This window comes from Sapajus apella, unplaced genomic scaffold (genome assembly GCF_009761245.1).
Source record: "Sapajus apella isolate SASKATOON/1434 unplaced genomic scaffold, GSC_monkey_1.0 scaffold84, whole genome shotgun sequence".
In the NCBI taxonomy this organism is placed as follows: domain Eukaryota; kingdom Metazoa; phylum Chordata; class Mammalia; order Primates; family Cebidae; genus Sapajus; species Sapajus apella.
Genome location: NW_022437024.1, coordinates 4,950,814 through 4,975,532, shown reverse-complemented (window position 1 = coordinate 4,975,532; position 24,719 = coordinate 4,950,814). Strand labels below are relative to the sequence as shown.

General features: G+C 33.9%; 1 protein-coding gene across 14 annotated transcripts in view; it reads left to right on the top strand.

Moving 5' to 3' along the window:
• LMO3 (LIM domain only 3) overlaps positions 1-22,864 on the top strand; it is a 62,038-nt gene extending 39,174 nt beyond the window's left edge. For 8 of the 14 annotated variants that reach the window (XM_032253767.1, XM_032253763.1, XM_032253765.1 and 5 more), the window contains 2 exons: positions 10,477-10,602; positions 19,686-22,864. In XM_032253767.1, the coding sequence (XP_032109658.1) occupies positions 10,477-10,602; positions 19,686-19,791 (232 nt within the window). In that variant the 3' untranslated portion in view covers positions 19,792-22,864. The remainder of the gene's footprint in view (positions 1-10,476; positions 10,603-19,685) is intronic. The other 6 variants (XM_032253758.1, XM_032253754.1, XM_032253760.1 and 3 more) reach the window with 1 other exon arrangement.
• The last annotated feature ends 1,855 nt before the right edge of the window (positions 22,865-24,719 follow it).

Genomic DNA, 24,719 nt, shown 5'->3' with positions numbered 1-24,719 from the left:
AAGAGGTAAGATAAAATATTAAGTAAAATTTCAAACTAAACTCTAGATAATAGATTCTTATATAGGTTGTTGTTATTCTCCTACATAGCACTTTTTCTTTGAAGTAAGTCATAGTAATTAACCCTAGAAGAAATGTTTGATCATCTGAAATTTTCCTGGCTAGCTGCAAGAATTAAATGATGCCTTACCTATTCAAGGTAAGTGACTTTTTTTTACTTTTATGAATAATCAGGTGATTATTGTCAGTACATCTGACAATATCTGGATATAAAAGATATCCTTTACATCAGAACAAGTGATTTTTGCATGGCAGTCAAGATTATACCAATCACTAGTTCATGTTCACAGCGGAGCTTTGCTGTGTCAGTGCCTTAGTGAATAAGCAGCTCTTGGAAAGATGGTAAAGTTGACACATGAAAACATTAAATGGCTTATTTGACAAAGATCTAAGAAAACGTCTGTCCCAGGATTATTTTCCAACTGTTTACAAAATGACCATTGTCATTTTCCCATAATGCTTCTTTTCATTTTCTTTTTTTTCTGTTGAAAATTTCACTATTTGAAGTTCCTTAATTATGAGATGACAACTCATAATTCAAAAATATTTTCAAACCAGATACCTCTCCACTTAATTTCTTGTTCACTTTTATATTTAGCGTATGGAAAGAAAAGGATGAAAAAGAAAGATAAAAAAGAAGGTAATTATGGGTCTCTAAGAATTCTGTAAAGGTATCAAAAGACTTCAATGCTAGTTTTTAGGAAAGTCTTACTTACTTAACAAGTTTCACCTAGAAAACCCTATTCAACTTCAAGTAGACAAAGCTTTCTGAAACTCATTATAGAATAGACTATCACAAAAAAATTCTTAAAAGCTTTTATTATGACATTGTATAAAGCATATTCCAATTAGCATTTATTGTACTGTGTCTGAAACTAGCAGCTTCCTGAGCTATATCAAGGGAGAGATGTGTAGTACCTAAATTGCCCACAATATCTAAAATAGTTGTAGATTTTTATGCTTGTGTAATTGTGGCTGATTGGCCATCCCTTCGTTATAAACTTACCTTAAAATTAGAACAAGGAGCTACAGTGATTAGATAAAATATCTGTTTCTACTCCTTTAAAAATCTAGTTAAAATATTTCTGTTTTAGTACATATGTGCTATCCTTTATTTTACTGTTTTTTCTCTTCTCCCTTTTAATATTCTAGTTCTTTCCATAACTATGTCTAAAAGTTTGAAAAATCCTGTCTTTTAAATATCACAACAATAAATAGTAAGCTTGACACATTTCTTTTGTTCTAGCAACAAAAGATTCTTTTCAGATTTAAGACTTTGTGATTCTATGAAATGTTGCTACAATTGCCATATTTGCCTGGAAATATTATTCTCATCAAATGTTAAGGGAAAAACATTCTATTTTACTTTTCTCTGAATAGCTTCTCCCAGTAGGCTGCTGTGCTGATCATAAATAGCAGTAACACCTGCTCGTAAGTCTTTGAAAAATAGGTATAAGAAGAAATTGACAATTATTTGTTGAAAGTGAAAGTATAATGTTTAAATAGTGTTTGCAACATTTAAGAGTAAGGTGTAGAAAGAGACATGATGATTCTATGTGGATCAGCCGTTACCCTCTGTCAGTCCAAAACCTAGAGGCTTTTGTCCAAAGCAACCCCTTCTTGCCCTATTTTTTCAGGGAAAGTCAGAGACGTATAGTGAGAAGACAAAACAAATTTGAATAAGGGACATAGGTTCTCATGTCAGCTGTGACACTAAATAATTGTGTAAGGTTCTGTGTGTAGACATGGATATTTTCTGCTCTCTATAGCAGAGCTAAGACAGGGCCAATTAGCCCAAGCATCAACCCATTTTGCTTTGCACATTGTTCTGTTGCTGTCTTCATAGAGCAGAAAATGGCAAGTTTAGAAGGGAATTAACACTGAGTAAGCCTGAAACTGGAACAATAGGTGGGGCATTGTCATCTATTTCAGATTATGAGTGAGCTATAATGATTCACACTATTAGCATACATATTTTTAAGTTTCAAGTTAGAAAAAAAATGTCTCTGGCCTGTATTTTTTTCTCTTCTTTAAGCTTAGAACATTACAAGAGAGATTTCTAGGATGGATTTCAGTTAGAAAATTCTGGATCTCCATTTGTTTGAAAGTTTTAATTGTCATATATCTAGGGATGTAAGGAAAGTTGAGGCTATAGACCAGCACTGTCCAATAGAAATATAATGTGCTCCACATATTAATTTTAATATTTCTAGTACCCAAAGTAGCCAAGGAAAGTTTTTAAAGGTGAAATTAGTTTTATAAACAACACACTTAATACAGTGTATCCAAAGATTATCATCTCAATGCGTCATCAGTATTTTCAAAAATTATTCAAATATTTTTCTTTTTTGTGCTAAGTTTTGGAAACTCGCACCATTACTTCATTTAGAGCATCTCAATTCAGACTCACTACATGTCAAGTCATCAATAGCCACATGTGGCTAGTGGCTGATGTGCCAGTCAGCACAGCTATACGCAGTAAGTGAATGGGTACTTAGCTTGTATTATGAATGGATTGGAAGTGGGGAAGAAACCAGCCATTTGGTGAAACTGAAAGGTATTCATCCACAGTATGAAGGGTATCACTGTTCTCTTTTGTATGTTTTCCTATCTCAAGACTAAAACAATCTATTTTGAATCACAATTTTCAAATTGGAATGGATTCCGTAGATTCCGCAATTGTTTATGGCAGGTATTTTATACAGGTTATTCATGGGGTTTGACTTGATTCTTCTGTAATGCCAGGTTCTTACAAGTCTAGTGTAGTTTTAATGGGAAATCAGGTTTCCATTAACATACAATACCCAGCGACAGATGACAATAACTTTCACCAAGATCTCTTTCTTCACCTTTAGCACTCCTTTTTAATTCTTTGTTGTTGCCAATGTAGTTCTAAGTCTAGATCTCAAGAATTCCAAAAAATCAAAAGTTAAATCTTCTTTCTCCCTCCTCTTCAGGGATAATTTTTTCCTGTAATTTTATTACCCTCACCATGTTGTTTAAATGGGTCAGATCATGATTGCTACTCAGTAAGTCCAACCAGTGGCTGGCGGATCTTAGAGGAGTGAGCCCTTTGAGTGGGCTTGAGCACCCACTGCTGCCGGGTGGTGTTCTGCCTGATTGAAGGAAGCGTGGAGTTTTGCCTGAGTGTAGGAGAGGGACGATATTCTGAGGATTCTCTTAAAATACCAACGTACCAAACATGAAGCTTCTATCTTCCAAGCTGTCATCACCCATCCAAGCTGTGTAGGTTTCTCTACCTACTCCACCTAATCTCTGCCAAGCAGAATACTACCATATTGGTCATTTTTTTTAAAAAAGGTATTTAAATAAATCCTGATTTTGACCATGCAGAGGCTTCTGCTCACCCTCTAACATCAGCCCACGATGACCTTCTTTCAGCTCCCCGCAGTTCTCTACTTGTGAAATGCCATCTGTCATTCAAATCCTGCTTTAGCCGGTTTGTCTTCCCTGGTCCTGCAGCACAAGTAATGCACCACCTTCCCCTTTATTACAGAGCGCTTCTCTTATTCTGTCCCTGGGTTATCCTTCTCACTGGTTTATCTGAATGATACTCTCATTGGTTCATCTGAACCATATTCATCTGAACATTTCCCATGAAGTACCCTGCACATAGTAGGCATCTGCTTTCATTAAAAAAGGTTCATTGAACCTCAGCTTTCTCTCAGTACCATGAATTGTTGCTGGGATTTCAGGTACCAAGTTGTAGTTTTTAACATACATACGACTATGTAGCATAAGCTTTTGGTAGTTTTTTTACTGAAATTTTAGTTAGGCACTTAAAGTTTAACTTATTTTTTCTTCTCACTCTTTCGTTTTTTTTGTTGTTTTGTTTTGTTTTCCAGTGTAAGTGCACGTTTGGAGAGAGAATGAATATTTATATGTGTGTGTGTGTGTGTGTGTGTGTGTGTGTGTGTGTGTGTGTACTGTACATGTATATTTTTATATATTAAGCTTTCAGCAAATAGCTTTTATGTTTCTGTTTTGGCATGATTTGTATATGTTAATAAAGAAAAATATTTACAAATGCTGAATGAAATAAGCTAAATTAAAGTTAATATAGAATTAATTATGAAATAATCTAAAGTTTTTAAAATAGAAACTGCATCTCTTTCCTTTTAAGGAAACTTTTAAGTTTTTTTGAAAATTTCTTTTTTTAATTAGCACATTGTAATGGTAAATATTTACAAGGTACAGTTTGATGTTTCAATATATATATATATATGTTGTATAGTGATCTAATTAGGGTAGTTCAAATGCCCATCACCTCATTCATTATTTATAACTTTTTCATGTTGAAAACATTCAAAAGCCTCTCTTCTACCTATTCTGTAATATGCAATACTTTACTGTTGACCATAGTTACCCTACTGTGCAATAGAACACCAGAACTTATTTCTCCTAACTGTCTTTTTGGCCCCATTGACCAATTTCTCCTCTTCCTCCTCCCCTCTTTGTTCCCTTCCCCTGTCTCGTAACCACTATGCTACTTTCTCCTTCTATGATGTCAACTTTTTATTTTAGCTTTCCCATGACTGAGATCATGCGGCATTTTTCCTTCTATACCTGGCTTATTTCATTTAAGATGATGTCCTCCAGGTTCATCCAGGTGGTCACAAATGACAGGATTTCTTTCTTTTTATGGCTGGATAGTACTCCACTGTATATGTATGCCACATTTTCTTCAACCATTCATCCATTGATGGACATGTAGGTTGATTCCATAGCTTGACTATTGTAAATAGTGCTGTAATAAACATGAGAGTCCATGATGTATCTCCTGTTTTGTTTTTTTTTTTTTTTTTTTTTTTTTTTTGGAGATGGAGTCTCTCTCTGTCACCAGGCTGGAGTGCAGTTGTGTGATCTTGGCTCACTGCGACCTCTACCTCCTGGGTTCAAGCTATTCTCCTGTCTCAGCCTCCCAAGTAGCTGGGAATACAGGCACACACTACACACCTAGCAAATTTTTGTATTTTTAGTAGAGAAGGTGTTTCATCATGTTGGCCAGGATGGTCTTGATCTCCTGACCTCATGATCTGCCCGCCTCAGCCTCCCAAAGTGCTGGGATTACAGGCATGAGCCACCATGCGTGGCCAGATGTCTCTTCAACATACTGATTTTGTTTCATTTTAATCCAGTAATGGGATTGCTGGATCATATGGTAGTTCTGTTTTTAATTTTTAAAGAAACCTCCGGACTCTTTTCTATAATGGCTGCACTCATTTACAATCTCACCAACAGTGTGTCAGTGTTCAGCCTTTTCATCCTAACTTCAGGAAAATGCAGAATCATCAATGAAAATATTTAAGGTATGATAGACCTAAATGCAACAATTAGAAACATAATTCAAAATAATGTTAGACCTTTATATTTGTATTTGTACATTCTAAAATGTTTGGTGTTTTCTTTTTTACATTTCTTTAACCCTCATAATAGCTTTATCTGTCTGACAGTGGAGCACATGCTGAGAACCCAAAAAGAGAAAGAACAATAGACTCAACTCTCTACAGCCTGTAATGGGTTAACTTTTTAAGTTTAAAACAAAAGAATTGAACGTTCAAAGTGTTTTCATTTTCTATCACTACCTTTCTTAGTTGAAAAAGTAAAAGAGGAAAGGAGATGAGAAGCATGTTTGTAATAGACAAAAAAGCAATTGTCCTTCTCAATGTGAAAGTGTTCATTCCTTCCCACAAAACATATTCAATAAAACTTTTCCATCCAACAGTCAAAAGTTAAAGATCTTTTCAATTGATTACAATTTCATATTCTTTGAAAGCCAAAGTTTTTTCCTCTGTTCATCTCTAGTTATTCTATAGAGTTTATTTTCAGATAGGATTATAACTAAACTAGTCTTGTCCTCAATATTTTAAAAATTATTAGACCAGGCATAGTGGCTCACACCTGTAATTCCAGCACTTTGGGAATCTGAGTTGGGAGGATTGCTTCAGCCCAAGAGTACCAGTTCAGTGTGGGCAACATAGAGAGACCCCATCTCTACAATTTTTTTTTTAAATTAGCCAAGTGACATGGTATGCACCTGTGATCCCAACTACTTGGGAAGCTGAGGCAGGAAGATCACTTAAGCCCAGGTGGCTGAGGCTGCAGTGACTGGTGTTCACACCACTGTACTCCAGCCTAGGTGACAGAGTGAGACTGTATAAAATAAATGAAATAACTGCTAAATTCATGCATATTCATCTTATTAAATGAGGATTGCTTGACTACTGATCTGATCTTTGTTTAGAATTAAAGTTTACTGCGGTGACATATATTTGTGCATTTCCCTCAAATATTAAATTAATTTGAGTCAAATACTATGCTTCCCATAGCTTGGAGGAATTTCATTTAGTGACTTGAGCCACTGACCTGGTTTAAAAAAAATCTATAGAAACACCTGGTGCTGTGAAATAAAAGACACTAAGACAACGAACACTCATTTTTCCCTGATGCCTGTAGTAAACCATATTCATTATTGCTGTGTTAAATGATTATATGTCTTGAGTTTTTCTCTACCCCTAGTCCCCAGTAACTTTATAGAAATGGATATACACTAAACCATAGAGAGTTCACTTGATTTATGGTATTGTTGCCAAAACTGTTGAACATTTAGTAAAAATGCAAAATGTTCTCAGCGCCTTAAAAAAAAATCCAAACTTGTCTTAGTTCTTGCAGTGCCACCCATACCCAAAAGTTCTTAAGTATTTCTCTGCCCATGCTCACTACGGTGTGGCAGGTGTCATCCAGCATACAGGTAAGCTGAGTTCTTACCCATAAGAAAGTTAGAAAGTTGTCCGTTTGGTTTTGTATTCCTATCTGGTTTTAGATTGACAAAACAAGACAGTGAAAGCAAAAATGGAATAGAAAGGAGACAGACACACCTTTGGGATGTCTACAAGTATTAATAGTTCTATGCACTGATATTGCATAGCCGATACGTGTCACCTTTTATATTATAAGCCTACTTTTAGAAGTGTGTCAGAAACAGGATAAAGGTCACATTGCTTAAGGCCTACTATGAGCATAAAGGATAGAGAAAAATCTACCCCATAAATTGACAAATCGTCATGTACCATGATTTAGTAATCTGTAAGACATCTTAAAATGAGCAAAATTGATCAATGAGCTTGTTTTTTTTCCTTACCATAAATTTATAAGCTGGTATGCTATGATTAATTTCGGCCAAAATTTCATAATGACTTCCTTTTTAAAATAATGCTTTGTCTGTCTCAGTGTATGACTAAGAGCTCTTAGGCCCTCTTATGTAGGGGATGAGACTGTATAAGGACTGTATAAGGACTACAGACAAGAATTTACAGAGCTCTCCAGCTTAAATGGAAAAGTGGATCTATGACATCTTTATAAATGAGTGTAGGAGTAGAGTGGAGAGGAAGGGGTTACCAGAATTTTCAGAATTATGAGTACTCTAAATGAATTAGATAGTTAAGAGACTCTTTTTAAGTATTTCCTAGGCACAATCTGAAAAAATCTTACAAATGAGAACTATGCATGCCTTATGCTTAATTGACATATATGAAAATTCTTTTGCCTCGGAAACCAAATGTCGTGTTTGAAAACCCCATTTTATAAAATAATACTGTTTCTTTTCCCAGAGAATCTCGGGTTTGTCCCAGTAGCAAAAAGAGAGCACAGATGTAGCTATAGAATGATCTCTTGATCCTTGGACAAAACTGAGGAAAAAGTCTAACAAATGCATCGTTTTGCAGTAAATTAGATCAGATTTCCGCATCTCCGCACTCAGTCTGTGAGTTGACAGTTCAGTAAAATGTTCCCTTGTAAGGTTCGCCCTCTTAGGAAAAGGGGCAATAATTCATCATTAGGATATCAGAGTCCAGGTGTAGATGGAAACTGATGGAGCCTCCAGCGAGGCAGGGAAAGCGCGTGGAAGAAGAAAATTTTATCTGAAGCCTAATTCCCTGGTTACAGCAGAGAATAATTAAGATAATATTGCTTCAAGAGTCCTTTAATGATTAAAAATCACATATGCAGAATCCATAAATTGGAGGGCAACAAATTGGAAGGCTGTAACGTCAGAGAACTGTTTTGTGCACATCGTAGTGGAAAGTACACTAGTGGCGGTTCGCCGTACAGGCAGCCATCGGAGACCCAGAGCATTCCAAGGACTTTGTTTAGATGCAACAAATCATTTGTCTGTTATTAACCCAGAGCTTGTAATTATGCAGATTGCCATAGATTTTCCTGGGCCTGGAAGTGAGATTGAGGGTTGTTCACAGTATAGCAGGCAGCTCAGGGCTGGCCATGCATTACTGAACTTGCCACATTTATCATGTTGACTGATGGCAGCAGAAGCAGGTCTCAGGTCCCAGTGGTTAATGTAGTGGGTAATTAACTGTCATTTGCCTAGTAATAGGCTGATGATCAATGGTTTGTGTGGAAACAAATTCTAATCAGGTAGCTGATAAATGCTCAGCTAGCGAGAGCAATTGAAATTGGGGGAAACTATGTCCAGAATTTCAAAGTGGCATTGTGTGTGTATGTTTATTAGATATGAGCAAACTGAATAATTCTTAGAAACAGCTTTATCTCATGTTAACCAGATTTTATATACACAAGTATATATTCATTGAATAAAGAACTTTTAAGTTTTCCTTATTTCTCCAAAACAATAAAGAACACAAGGAACAATAGCATATATAAGTGACGTGCTTCCTAAGTAGATCATGTAAAGTACACTGAAAAATAAATATGAAACGTTACAATAAAGTAAAAAATTCTGCTTACAAATGAATAGGATGAAAGCTTTAATTTGTGATGGTTTCATTTTACATCTCCAATAGCAGATGTAAGATATTACATTTTCAAGGAAGTTATTTTGAAAGAAATATTATTTATGAAAATATGGATTACAAACTGAGAACATGAAAGTTATTAGGGTTATATGATTTAAATTAGCAATACTAAACTGTTTTGCAATTCAGTAAGGAAAATAAGTGCCTAACAGTTATGAATCTGATCTTTTTGAATGTAAACTTCACTTACTTTTTATCAAGTGCACAGACTACATTAGCAAAGTCTTCAAAATGCATTTATTGCTTCTACCTTCAAGGTGCTTATGCTCTTCAAGAGACAATCCAACAAAAATATGAGCATAAACATTTATTGCACATTTTTGCCAGACACTTAGAAACCATTCTCACAACTGTTTCCAACAACTCTTATTATCCTGGTAAAAGGAAATAGTTATAAACTTGAAAATGAATATGCATGCCTTAAGAAAAGACTTGTCTTTGGAGTCTATAGAAAGTAATGAGAGACTTCAGCACATTTGTGCCTAATCCTTAAATTCAATAAAATGAAAGGCTAAGTTTTTTAAAAGTACATTTTTATAACTAAAATGAGTTTTCTCTATAGCACCTTTGAATTCATTAGTTTAGAACTGCTTTTAATTTGGTCTTTCCCATGAGAGCCATTATATTTTTTCTCCTGTCAGCCTGACGCTGGAGAAAAAAGAAAACTGGCAGATGTGGTGTTTTTCATCTAGTTTGCTTCCTAGTAAAAAAGTGCATTAACTACTATGCATGGAATATTATTTATAACAATTCTTCACTATCATTATCAACTTTAAAGAAACTTGGTTTAAATATTGCCAGTGCAAATGGATAAAATGTTTCCTCATGTTATGAAATGAGAGACATTTTATTTTGTACTTTTTTTTAGGTCATTCCGATAATGATTTTCAGGAAGCTACAGCAAATAGGAACTTTTCTGAAATCCTAGACAATTCCAATGGTTCTGACAATATATTATGCTTCAATTTCTGGTCTAGCTATATATAGTTTACAGCCTCATTTACTTTAATGTGCTACTTGAATAACATAATCATAGCTATAACTATGGTATAGAGGCATAAGGTGCATACATGCGCCTCTGTGTTTTTTGACTATTTAAATGGCTTGTTCATAAATGTATTTTTAATAGTAATGGCAAACCTTTTAGTAACTAGATGTCAAAAAATAGTGAGTCATTCATTCATTGGTTCCTTTCCCAACTAAAAAGTTTTAATATATAACATTAAGATCAAAGTTACATTGCTTTTAGATTTTCTGTGTACTCTAACCCAGAGAAGACTTTTGGTATGAATTCACCCCCATTAACTTCTGTTTATGTGCAGTTATATAAGCTTCCTAATGTATTTGTCTTTCCCTTTTCTTCTCAAACAAGATGTGGTTTTCATCAAAGAAGGTCAATGGAGAATATGTTGTGGAAGAATATTTATGCATACACCTAGGATACAACCCACTTGTGTACATCATAAGGAATTGTGTATTGATAGCTTTACAGGGTATATTAGCATCATCTCTCTTCACAATCTCAGATTTCTCTGTAAGAGTTTAAAAAAAAAATGTTTCTTATTCTAGGCTCTTCGGTGTAACGGGAAACTGTGCGGCCTGTAGTAAGCTCATCCCTGCCTTTGAGATGGTGATGCGTGCCAAGGACAATGTTTACCACCTGGACTGCTTTGCATGTCAGCTTTGTAATCAGAGGTAAGCAGATCTCTTTTTGGCCTCTAAAAAAATGGTAAACCTGTCTGTGCTGGCTATTTATTTAATAGGTGGGATTTATATTTGTACATTTAAAGCAATTAATTTCAGCATTTTTCTGTTTTGTAAACTTTAATCCCATCCCAGAAACAAACCACTAAGGAGAAGAAAGGTCTTAAGACTTACTTCTGCCTGAAAGAAAAGCATCGTATAAGAGCAAGTAACAGAAAATGGAAATACTTCTGTACACTTTGACTTCTTTTATTCGTTCCTTTCTTTTATTATTTTCCTGTCTTTTAAAAAGTAGTTTTTAAGTATCTACTTTTTTTGTACTACTTCTGTGAGCAAATAAATTGACAATGAGGCAAATATACAGGAATTTAAGTATTTTGTATTTCTCTTATTTTTAAGATTTCAATTTCCTGATTTCTCGTGTTCTTGTTTTTGTTTTTTGAGACAAGGTCTGGTTCTGTCAGCCAGCCTAGAGCACAGTGGCACTAACATGGCTCATGCAGCCTCTACTCCTGTGTTTTCAAGCAATCCTCCTGCCTCAGCCTCCCAAGTAGCTGGGAGTATATGTGTGCACCACCATGCCTGGCTAATTTTTAAAAATTATTTTTATAGAGCTGGAATATGTGTTGCCCAGCCTGGTATCGAACTCCTGGTCTCAAGCAATCCTCCTACCTCAGCTTCCTAAAGTGCAGGGATTATAGACATGAGCCAGTACCCTCAGCCTCTCTAGATGTTTACCTTAAATGTTAACCCAGTTCTGTACGTACTTTTGCAATTGTTTCAAATATCTTTGAGAATCAGGCCACATATAGCTAATAATTAAACAGTTATCATCATTGGAGAGAAGCATTTGAAAAAGTCTTGAATAGGGAATCTGGAAACCTAAATTCAAATATGGGCTCTGTCACTAATAAGCTGTGTGATCTTAAAGGAAACACTTTCATTCTCTGGACCTCAGTTTTTTCATTTGTAACATATGGAGCTGGATTAGTCCATCTCAGAGAATTCTTTCAGCTCAAAAGTATTATAACTTAATTCCATTTTTTCTTATTGAAAGTTATATATATATATTTTATTTCTGTGGAAACTATATACTACTGGCACCTGTTTCATGTGATAAATGGAGATAACTTTAGACTATTAAAATGTGCATATCATTAAAAATACAGCATTTCAAAAATTAAAACACTTGATAGATTTTAATGAAAATGAATTTAGTGAGTTTCTGTGAGAACACTTGGACATAGTATATAATCAATAAATATTAGTTGCATCAGTTTCTCAATTATTGTACTTTACTGCGAAAGGTACTATTTGATGGAGAATCTTCTTATGAGACCCTGTAGAATAGTAGGAAGAATGTGACATTTATAATGAGAACGGGATTCAAATTTTAGCACCACCATATATCAGCTGATATATTAGCTGTGTGATTTTGAGTATGTTACTTAATCGCTCTGAATTTGATTCCCACACCCATAAAATAGAAACACTAACACCTTTCTTGCAGAGTTTGAAACTTAAATGAAATAATTTATATTAAGTGTCAGGAATACAATAGGTTCTCAAAAGTTATTTTTATAACTTACCAAATAATATTCCACTAACTTGACTTTCCTAAAAGACATATATCACAATAGTGTCTCTTATCAACTGTAGATATGAAGACTGTGGCCTAATGTACCTTACAATATAATAGTTATCCAGACAATCATTTAAGATGTATCTTACAATGTCTTGACTCTTCCCAACAAGTACTGAGCATCAAAGTAAGTTCATTCAGTCTAGGGTAACATTTAGACAAAAATAAATTGGCAATTGCACATGTTTTTTGTAGGGATAAGGATACACAAACACAAATATTCATACATCCATACAGACACCTTTATGTGCATGTATATATGTATCTTATACATTTTAGAGGTGTATTAGTAGTAAATTTAGAATATTTTTGTCTACGTGTCATGTTGATTAACTAATAGTAGCCAGTAACAATGCAGTTACCATTATGCAATCGTAAAGTCATTGCTTTTCTACTTATAAAAGATTACATATTCATAGTAGAACATTTAGAAAATAGAAAATGATAAAAACACAACATTGTCTCATGTCTCACTATTCTAAAAGAAAACATTTTAATATTTAGATATATAGCCAGCTATACATGTTTCTATGTATATAGGACAAATTATATTGTATAAATGTTACCCTCACATTTAAGCAAATTAGGGAAAAGTTACAGGGAAGAATCCTAATGTTTGTTATTTGGACTTTTTCACTCAATTTATATTATGTGCCTTTTTACCTGACATTAAAAATTCTTTTAAGGTTTTTTAAGCTTTCCTAAGTTCACTTTTATGGACAGAGCTTCACGCATGTCTTCTATCATCAGATATATAAGTTGTTTCCAAAAGTTTTTATTTTGTAAATATTATCAGTATTATCAATATAAAATGGACTGTATAAAAAACAAATGCTCATATCTCGATCTGGCTAAATTCACAGGAACATAATTAATTAAACAAAGTATATAACAGTGTGAAGGCTTATGGTATACATTGCTGAAATTATCTCCAGAAATGTTATTCCGATTATTCTCCCAGCAGAAATGTACAAAACTATGCAATTCCCTCACATTCACTCTAACACTAGGAATTATGTTTTTTAAAAAAATCATTGTCACCTTGAGGGATGAAAGATGGTATTTGATTATAATCTCTAATTGGCATTTATTTGATTCCTGGTGGCCCTTTGGTATTCCTTCTTTTAGAGAAGTAGGCAGTTTATGTCCTTTGTCCATTTTTTCTATTAAGTAGGCTTACCTATTTTATCCATGTTCTACACAGAAAATTAAAACATCATTCAAGTGCTAAACCCAGCCTAAATTCTATTATGATGCAAAGTAATTGTAGGTTGTTAATGCTATTTACAAATCATATATCAATTTTATTTCACCATTGAAATAAAAAGTTGCATTCACAATTAAGGCTGTCTCCTCAGGAGAACTCAGTCAAGTAAGACAAACACTCCTAAATTTTGACTCTAAACCTGTTCACATTCTTATTGCTGCAAAATACTATTCTAGTATCATTATTAAAGTACCTAATATATTTCTGTGTTCGCTTCATTTATTACATGCCATAATGGGACTGCATATCTTTAGTGCTGGTTATGCACAATTAGCACTTAGTTATTGTCTTGTCACTTCAGCCCCTACAAGACAAACTTCTTTAGTGCAGGAAGTCAGCTAATCTTCATCAGTCAAGCAAAGCAGACAAATTTTGTCATCCAGATACAGAAGATTTTAATATAGGAGATTCTCCTCTTACTCTGAAGTTTGCTTCAACCCCCTCCAGGAAACCCCTATCCCACTTCCAGTAGCCAAATCACTGTCACAATATTGCACTTTTTCAAGTGAAATGCAAGGCAAGTAGGTAATTCATAGGCATTTCATCCCCTTAAGCAAACCTTACTGACTTCTGAAGTTGTGGAATTACACGTTTATGAATTTTATTCAGCAGTCATTTCATCTTAACTTTTAAATCAGAGTATCATTAAGATCCAAAGCATTTCTGAATGTTTTAAAAAGTATCAGTAATAATAACCTTTCGGGATTGATTGTCCCTTAAATATAGATTTCTTCTGCCCCTTTTAGAGGAGTATAGCTAAAATATGAACTCTGCATTAAAATTCTGCAAGTTTCTACATTTTAAAAGATACCACAGGATGGATATTTGAGCTTTTTTTATGATATCTTGAATCTCATTCAGAACTGGAAGATTCTATATAACAAGTTAATTTCATAAAGGTGAATAAGCCCCTTCCTCTTAGTAAACTCAGTAAAACTAAATGATAGTTTTGTTAAGGAAAAAATAAAAGCTTGTGATGAAATTTTCCCAACTACATAAAATTATGTAACAATTTTCTTTTTTTAAGAATGAAAGCACCGTGCTAGGCTCTGTGGAAGCTGAGGTGGATAAAATCTAGTTTATTTTTTAGACATGTCCAGAGCTATGGGAGAGACAGGACATCAAAGCCTCACAGAAGAGTGTAATCGATGCCAAATAGATCTATACCGAGGGAAGAGACAGTTATCCTTGAAATGTTAGGGAAGCATCAAAGGCCTGATGTGCTGGGTCTTAAAAAAAAAGAACTCCCTAGAACTGGTTGACTTACAGGAAGTGTGTCTGCTGGGGGTTGGGGAAGATGAGGGAGCCAGGGATTTTCAGGCAAATTGAGCAACGTGCAAAGGCATGCAGATGTGAAGGCATTTGAGGTGTTTAGGAAATGAAAAGCAGCTCAGTATGTTCAGAGATTAGAGAAGGGGTTTGGTGGGCATGTGGAGGAGGAGAGAGAAAGCAAGGACCCAGAGGAAATGAAATTGTAAATGTAGTCTTTGAAAAGTCATAGAATAAAAGTCAAAATGAATACAAATTTAAATTAGTCGTCTAAAATGCATTTGTTTTTGTAAAGCTGTTGGTGTCTGGAATAAATCTACCTTAACCAATTTTTAATGACCACACACCTTAAGTGGTAGTACAGTTTAGGTTGGTTCTGCAAAGGGTTCAAAAGAAACATAACTCATGGTCATTTACCACAGAACTGCTGTTTAGATTGGGAAACCAGTTACACATTCATGAGAAATTGTGAAACACCAAAATAACAATACACCAACAAATAAGTGCTTTGGGAAAGATCAGAATAAGTGAATTGACATGGTCAGAGGATGTTGATGGAGGAAATGGGAACTCAAAGATTGCTAGAATTTACGTAGACAGGAAAAGGGGAGAAATATTTATTGCTAGGGAACAACTTAAGTAAAGGTGAAAAGATTATCATTACCAAATAATAATGATAGTAAATTCTGATAAAGTATTAGTCATAAGCCAAACAGTGATCTGAGTGTTTTACATGCACTCACTCCTTGAATACTCAAAATAACCCATAAGTAGATATTGTTATTAGCTTCATTTGACAGATGAAGAAAGTAAAGTATAGGAAATGTAAGTAATTTGCCCAAGATTACACAGAAGAAAATGGTAGGATCAAGACAAAAACCCAAGGAATCTCATCTCCCTTTCTGGAGTCAGGCCCATTTCAAGAGAGGTATTTTATTTTCTGACTAAGCATAGAAATGTGAATTGATGTAGTGGAGTTAAATTAAGGTAAGCTTTGAATAATGTACAGCAAGATTTGGGGTATGGGTAGTATAATTTGATACAGTAAGGGGTGTTAGCAGTGGGATGTGTAATGACAGCCAGGTTGTCAATGGGAAAGACAGTAAATTTGTCCAGAAGTGTATAGTGGTGAAATGAGTACACGACTCAGACCTCTTACTGAAAACAGTATACTAGAAATCTCTTAACTTATAGTTAACCAAAATGTGGAATAGGGAAGTATAGACACTAGAAATATAGATAGGATTCCCCTTCTTATATAAGTGTAAAATAGAAATTAATCATAATTGGCAGTCACTAACATTTAGGAAAGAAGATGGCTAAGCTAACATTTTAATTTCTTAAAAGGGATGTTACCAGTGGAGGCTTCTTAGCATAGCCTTTTGATAAACTGCTTAAAACTAAGCACTGTATTTTATAAGGATGATTTATAAGTTATACTTCTTTCATATACTTCTTAAGTCTCTAAGACTGTATGAAGTCTGCTTCAGTCTGACAATCACTCAAAAATATCTACAAATTAAATCTAATATTAATTCTAAAACATCAAGATTAGATGATTTAATAATCCAATTGGGCATCTTCTTATTCCTTACCATAATTTTTTTAAAAGAGGGTAAAACTAATTGAACTGAGCATACTACAAGTAATTAGGGTCAGATTACAAGAAAGATTATGTTTATTTTTAGTAACTGTAGCCTGATCTGTTAATATACTTGCAGTATCCTCTGGCTATCACTCCTTTCATAATGCTTTTGCTTTTCCTCCAAATGCTGAATCTCATAAGAAGCTGGTTAAAATCACAGTTACAGATTCCTTTGTTAAATATGTACTATCTGTGTTGCTGTCTCTCTAATTTCTTTGTATTTATATATAAAGCATTTTTTAAGGAGGATATCAACCTTAATTGCAGACCAATCATAATCTGCTCTTAACCACAGCTTTCAAGGCTGTTTTGTTTGAGTCATATGTTCAAATGTGACATTCCTCATCTATGTTCTGTTTCATCTTGACCTTTAAGTATAAATTGAAATGCATATAAAGTGCACTTTATCCAGTTGATAACATATTAGCAATAAAATATGTCAGATGGGGTATTTTAGAAAAGTTCTCTTTCTCTCTCTCCCTCTCCCTCTGTTGCTCTGTATATACCACCTAACTGAATGGTAGGCAGACTTTTTTAAAGTTATGCAAACGAATAATAGTAATACAAAAAAGAAAAAACAGTTATGCCCTGCATAACTGTTTCATCTCCACGTTATTCTTATAGTTCGCATGCTTTTCTGCCCCCAGGTAAAAACTTGAGTCTTGAATCCAAAAAGACCTGGGTTATTTTCCTTCCTTTACTACATATGTTCTAACTATGGAATCTTGGGTAGGGTTTTTAAATTCTGGAATGGAGTCTTAGGTTTTTCTTCTGTAAAAAGCCATAATAATGCTTACTTTCTAGGTTGGATGTAAGGAATAAATGTGATCATGTACATACATGCTTAGCATTTAGCACATGGTAAGTATAAAAATGTGGCTATTTTACCTATATTCCAAACATCAAGGTAAGATTTTAGATATTTCATTTCTACTCTTTCCGCAAGCCTACAAAGGCGACTGATGTCACAGATATTTCAAACTGAAGTTTTATCTTCAGTTATCATAAGTGGGAAGCTAGGGTTTGGACCCTATTGGTTGCAGTATACCTCTCTGCCATTCACACACTTCTCATTTGAACCTCTCTATAATCTACTTGTCAGGCTCTTTTTCTCTTACACATGGGGAATTGAGACAGGGATAGTCTGAAATGTGCCCCAGGTCTTGCAATGAGTAGGTGACAGAGACAGGACTCAAGACAGATCCCCAGTCTCTTGGTTTTATGCTTTTCTCACTATAATTACCTTGAATTTATTAATCTACAAATAGAAATTTTCTAAGTGTGAAGGCCTCTAAAGGCATGAACGGCATGACATAACGTGATAACATGACAAAGTAAAATGTTTTTATTTGATGGCTAATGGAACTTTAGGGCTTACTAAAAAAGTAAAGCAAAATTTTAAACAATACGGAGTTAAAAGAGAATGTTTCCAAATTAATGACTTTAGAGAAGAAATGATTTAGTAATATTAGGTGGAACACAAGAGTGTTTATCGAATCTACTTGTTTTGGGTGATATTTTATTATTTGCATATTAGTCAAAATTAATTTCATCAGTAATATACATTTATAACTTTGTACAGTAATTAAACGTATTCTACATGCTATTTTATATTTTTTCACCTAAAAGATAAACTATCGATTTTACTACTTAGGTCTATTCAACAAGAGAAATATTTCCTTTATTCAACATATCTTAGTGATCAGGGTATCAAACTGGTTTGTACAAACACTGTTATTGAAGTACATTTAAAGTGTACAGTTTGCAACTAATACAAAGAAAATACACTTAAAGCCCCGGACTTGAATGTTGATTGTATCCAATAGCTTTGACCACAAACAACCCTACGATTTCAAGATCAGTGCATAGTCTGTGCTTTCAATCAACATCATCAGCAGGCAGTAATCCTGGCGAAAAAAAAGTGAATTCCACAAATAAACAGACCAATTTTCCTTTAAGAGGAAAGCTAATTCTTTTCAATCTACTTTTTTTATTACACTATTTTCCCCTCTATCTACTTAGCTAGTATAAGGATAAATTTCCAAAGCTACCCAGTTGGAAAAAAAATAGGTTCACTGTCTAGCATTCCAATCTTTGCAAATGTAAATCAGTCCAACTGCTTCTCATTTAAACCTTCAACTTCACAAAACATTAAAGGGTGGCTTTCACTACGCAATTTAATCTATCCACTAAGATTTCTGCTGGAACATCATTTGAAATTGACTATCTGATAAAGAGAGACTACTATCAAAGGTCAGAAAGGTCAACTTGTATAATTACAAGTAGTTTTACTGGGTCAGCTCTACCAGACACCACTGTTTGAAGGTCAAATTGTTACAATTAAATATATATACAGATCTCCCCAGAGTTACTTTATTGTTAAATGTAGCGGAAACAGAAAAAGCATTTATTTCTGACCTTAATTGTGTCCAAAGTGTCACCATGGGGAAATCATACAAAAAGAACGCTTATTAAAAACATTACAGTCTTGCACATTAAACAGTGCTTTATAAAATAAAATGCCTAATTAGCTATTGGAAACTAGTTTAATTTATCACATCAATATTAAGTAGCTCATTTAGGTTACTCCCTTTGGTTAAATTGGAAGTGCTCTAAGAAATGACATCTACTATTTCATGTTGGTGAACTTGCCACAAACAAAGGAATATGGCTCAGCATCAGAGTCTGACACAAAAGCAACTTTCGCTTTAGAATGATCACTTCTAGATTACTAAAATTTAATCTCATTTTCGTAACACAGTAAAAGAAAGCTTTAAATGGGAAGCTTTAAAATGGGCTATTTTCTAATTGTTTGATTCATGTCAGTACCTTTTACTTTTTTATTAAATGCCTAAATGGCCAGAGATGAAATCATCCATAATTACTGCAGTGAAACATTATTATCTTTCTTTTAATGAGTGTAAATACAAATCAGTTCTTTTTATTTTTTCCTTCCCAATGAGGTTTGAAAAAAAAAAAAAAAAAGCAAGTCATGTTTGGTGCCCAAAGTGTTTCTATCGATGTCCTTACAGTTTTTGCATACAAAGGCAAGATTTCAAATGTGTGCAATATTTCATTAAATGAAGCAAATGGTAAATGGCTTAATTCTGATAATGAAGACAACTATCTAAGCCAGGTTTTCAGATTCAGGGAATTATCATGTGAAACTATTATTAGGAAGATAAATCTTCAAATTTATAGCTCCAAGTGAAATGGTCTTAACCACATTTTATTGTTTCAAATATTTTCAGATTTTGTGTTGGAGACAAATTTTTCCTAAAGAATAACATGATCCTTTGCCAGACGGACTACGAGGAAGGTTTAATGAAAGAAGGTTATGCACCCCAGGTTCGCTGATCTATCAACATCACCCCATTAAGAATACAAAGCACTACATTCTTTTATCTTTTTTGCTCCACATGTATATAAGAATTGACACAGGAACCTACTGAATAGCGTAGATATAGGAAGGCAGGATGGTTATATGGAATAAAAGGCGGACTGCATCTGTATGTAGTGAAATTGCCCCAGTTCAGAGTTGAATGTTTATTATTGAAGAAAAAAGTAATGTACATATTGCTGGATTTTTTTTTGCTTGCTATTCGTTTTTGTGTCACTTGGCATGAGATGTTTATTTTGGACTATTGTATATAATGTATTGTAATATTTGAAGCACAAATGTAATACAGTTTTATTGTGTTACCATTTGTGTTCCGTTTGCTTCTTTGTATTGTTGCATTTAGTACAATCAGTGTTTAAACTTACTGTATATTTATGCTTTCTGTATTTACCAGCTATTTTAAATGAGCTGTAACTTTCTAGTAAAGAGCTGAAAAGCAAATCTCACTAATGATACACAGATAGATAAAGCAAGTCTATCAACATTAGAAATACTAAAAAATAAAGACACACACAGAGCATTTTAGTGACATCCACTACTTATTGCCACTATGAGTTAGTCTATCGGTGTTCTTATAACCCCCTATTTTCAGGGGGTTAAAAATCAGCTTTAAAAAATACAGAAAAATTTCATCTTAAAGCACTTTCATTTTATACCAACGTGAAAAGTGCCATTTGTAGAATAACTTTAAAGCTTACCAGGTTTCCTTTTAATATCCTTTTTCTTTTTGTGCTCTTTACCTACACAATGGCTTTGTTTTGCTTTTTCAGCCACACCCCTTATGTGAACTAGTGCCTTTGGGTATCATGTAAAATTTTTTCCAAAGGGTTACTTTAAAAATCTCTTACCACAATTATGAGATAATTTTTAAGTAATAAATTAAACTGCTTGTATAAATTTTGCCCAGATCTCTCCACAGGAGCTGACGGTTTAATACCTTTATGGCTTAATAAATTTATGGCACTAAAAAGATTTGAGTGTGAATCTACTGAAATCACGATAATGCACATTGAAGCTATGATGGTATTTGAGTAGTGAGGTTGCTTTTGATCAGAGCAACATAATGCTCATAGAATCTTCTAGAAGAAGAGAAACAAAGGGATTGATTAAAAAGCTGAGAACTAGTGATTATATATTTTTCTGCATTTACCTGACATTAATTTTAATGTTCAAAAAGTAAACACTTTAAGTTTGATGTGTTTTACTCTCTCATTGTTTTAAGTAATTACCAACTCAGAATACATCACTCTTAGGCTGAAATTTGTCATTCCATTTCTTAAGGTGAAATAGTACTACCTTACATGATAGCATACAAAAAAGAAAGCTCTAGAAACAGAAATTATGGAGAATGATTCTTTAAATTACAATTAAGGAAATTAGAATATGATTCCGTCTTCTGGGTTGCCCATGAACTTGCTTCTTTGCTTTTGCTCCCTGTAATAGAACTACTTCTCAACTAATCTAATTCTGCACACGCACCATGAACCGTATTTTCACTACAGCAAACTTAGTGCTGTGGGTTTTCTCTTTGTTTTTTTCTTGATCCCTTGTATAGGAAACAATATTTTCCAGTGTTATTTGCATATATATTTTGTCCTGCCAATACATGCATTATAGATGAAAATTAAATGTTATACTTGGATTCTTGTTTTGGGGCCAAAATATTAAGCTGAAAATAATGCTGGTGTGCATTTGCTTTAAGACAAAGCTTTATTATGAACATGCATGTGAATCTGGATACCTGTATTGCCTCTTATTTTTAAGAAAATGGTTCTGTGAAAAGTGAACAATATGTATTTTTACAGATGCTTCATGGTTAGGAGTCTTCGAGTCCCATGTCCCCCAGGTTTGAGATATACTAAAGAAAGAAATTCAAAAATAGCTATTTGGGGCCCACAAAAATGACTATTATTTTAGCCTGAGAGCTTTACACTTGATTCATGAAGGGAAAGGACTTGCATCACCAAAATAAACAAAGCAAGACAAATTAAAAATGTGAGGGAGAGAAAGTGAAAAGTGATTTTCTTAATGTAGCCCTGCTGGTTCCCATTAACAATTGCTTGAAATTCGTGTGGATGTAAAATTTTAATTGTCAGTATCTTATTCAGATGATCTTTAAGGTTTAACTGGTTTTGCTTTTGTTTATCTATATGTCAAAATACTTGTAAATTGGGAACAAACTTCTCTCAGCTTCTTGAAGCTGTTCAAATATCCTTGCCACTGGAAGACCAAACAAGGTTTTTGCTGCTTTTTCTTTTATTTACTACATTGAAAATTATTTCTTATGCTTTTTACTGCCAATGAAATTACTCACCTGGATTAAAGATTAAGACCTTAATCTATTTAGATTATCTTTAATCTCCATGAAATTATGAAACAAGACAGGAATAATTTTTCAGCTATAGGCCATTTTACAGCTAATTGCCCATAAATTGTAGCATTTATTGCCCTGAAGTACTAAGCTAATTGTCTTGACGACTCAAAGCTCCTGAATTGTTGTCAACTTTCCCCTTTGTGTTGTGTAGCCCTGACGTCAATTAGCTTGTTGTCTGATGCCTCCAGTAGGACACTTCCAATGGAGCTTTGATTTCTGAGCAGCGACAGCCCCCTTCCTAAGATGCATCTCCCATAGGCTGCCTATGATGAAGGATCGTGCACCTCCACTCCAATAGAGTGCTAACTGAGTTTAAAAGCTGACCTGTGTTTGTAATTTCACTTTCATCTTGCTTAATAAATATCTGCTGGATTCTTTCATTCACTTTTTTACATTTGAATTTATGTTTTTAATAAAAGGGGTGTTACACTATTATGATTGCGCTTAATTGGCAAAATCTAAGATGATCTCTAGAAAGCATATGTTAAGTCATGAAAAGAAAAAAAAAGTGTGTAACGATGTTGACTTTCTAAAGCTAAGTCATAATGAGCATAGACAAAGTACCTCAAATGTTTCTCTGAATATTATGTTTCAGATCTCTGAGCTAGGTCATTTACCACTATTTATTTTTATGGCGAAAATAAAACTCTCAAAAATGAAGGTAGCAATTGCTGGCTGTAATTTTGCACATTTATATAAATTTTAAGTGATCTTTCAGACAGCAACTTTGTTGCTATTGTCAGATTAAATTTCAAATTTTCTGTTCTGTATAATGAATTAAAACAGGAAACTTGATTCTACATTTTTACAGAAGAGATGTTGCACCTTAACTGAAACAGGGCACTGAAAATTATATCTGTAGTAAAACATGCCATACAGAAATGTTTTCCTTTTAACTACCACGTTAGGCAAACTACTCTGATCGTCACTGAAACAATTTCATAGAAATTATGCAGGCCAAACATGTTTCATGTTCACTTGAATAAGTTGCAAAAACAATCTGCATGTTTATTGTAATAGGCCATTAGCACAAAATACAATTTTAGCAAAAGCCTTTTGATCATTACTTTTTCTTAAAAACATCATTATGGATATTTTGAAATGTGGTTTTAATGTAATTTAAGATAACAGAAAGCAGAGGTTTAATATAGTCATTAGTTCAATTGGCATTTATTGAGCACCTACTATGTGACAGACTGAGCATTCAGCCTCCCGTTGAGCAGACTGAGTGCTGGCCTATATCAAATAACTTTAACGTGTCTTTGTGCTGGTTTTTACTCATCTCCAACCTGCTAATAATAAGCACACAAAAGCAAATACCATCTTCTACCTATCCAGCATGTCATTGATATGAAAGCCCTGGAAAATATCTCAAGTAATCAATGTGTTCAGAGAATTATCTCACACAAATTACTCATTAACTCAATAGCACATCATAAAAAAGAACATCAATTAATTAATGAGCAATCCTCAGATTTCTATGATTACAATAGAGCTCTGTTGAAATAGCGGTTATAAATGAAGCTGCCCCTTTTTATTCATTGTTTGCAGTTGGTCCATTATTTGGCTGAAACCAGCATCAAATTTAACACATGCCTATAGGTAATTGTGTGATTAGTACCATAAATGAAGATTTCAGATAGCCTAGGATTTATAAGACCTTATGAACGGCCAGAAAAATAAAGAAAACTCTCACTTTTACTAGAGCTTCCTCTGAGGCCATGCTGTTAGTAGGGTATTATCATTCGAAAAGATATCTTTTTCCTTTTATAATCAAGATTTAAGACTTCCATGTTGAACACTATAAACAATAGCTGCTAAAACACTTGAGCAAATTTTATATGCTTTAGTGTACACACGATTTCATTTCAGTAACTTTTCACGAAGACTAAAATATGCATGATCGTTGCCAGTTTTGCATTTTTGGCATCCCAAAATGACATTTTTGCTTTTGGCAGGCTGGGTTAAGGTAGGTTTATGGGGATTGACAGCAGTAGGGGAAAGGATTTTTAAAAATACCAAACATTACATAAAAAGTCACCAACTAACTTTCACAACTATCTTGGTAAATGCCATTCCAATAAGCTTATAGAATAATTATAACAGTTCCCTTAGGTAAGTAAGAAACATCTGTTGGTAACACATAGCAGGTGTTAACAATTACACACACTGAACTTTTTAAAAATGTTTTTAATTAAAAGAATTCTGTTTTCTGAAAAGGAAAATATGTTAAATTCAAAGATATTCCTGTTTTGGGCGTGCAGATCACGTAATGCACAAAATTACAAAGACCAAATCATCTTGGATCAATTAGGTGTTGTGTTTGGTTCAGATCATTACAATCAAAAGTGAATTGGAATTATCTGCACTTTTTACACAATTGATATTCTGGACTTAAAAGCCGAATACTCGAAATTGGTATCACAGGGGTGATTACAGAATATTTTGGCTTTATGGGCAAAGTGGCTGGCATTAACTATTCTAAATTTAGTGGACACAGTAAAAATTAAA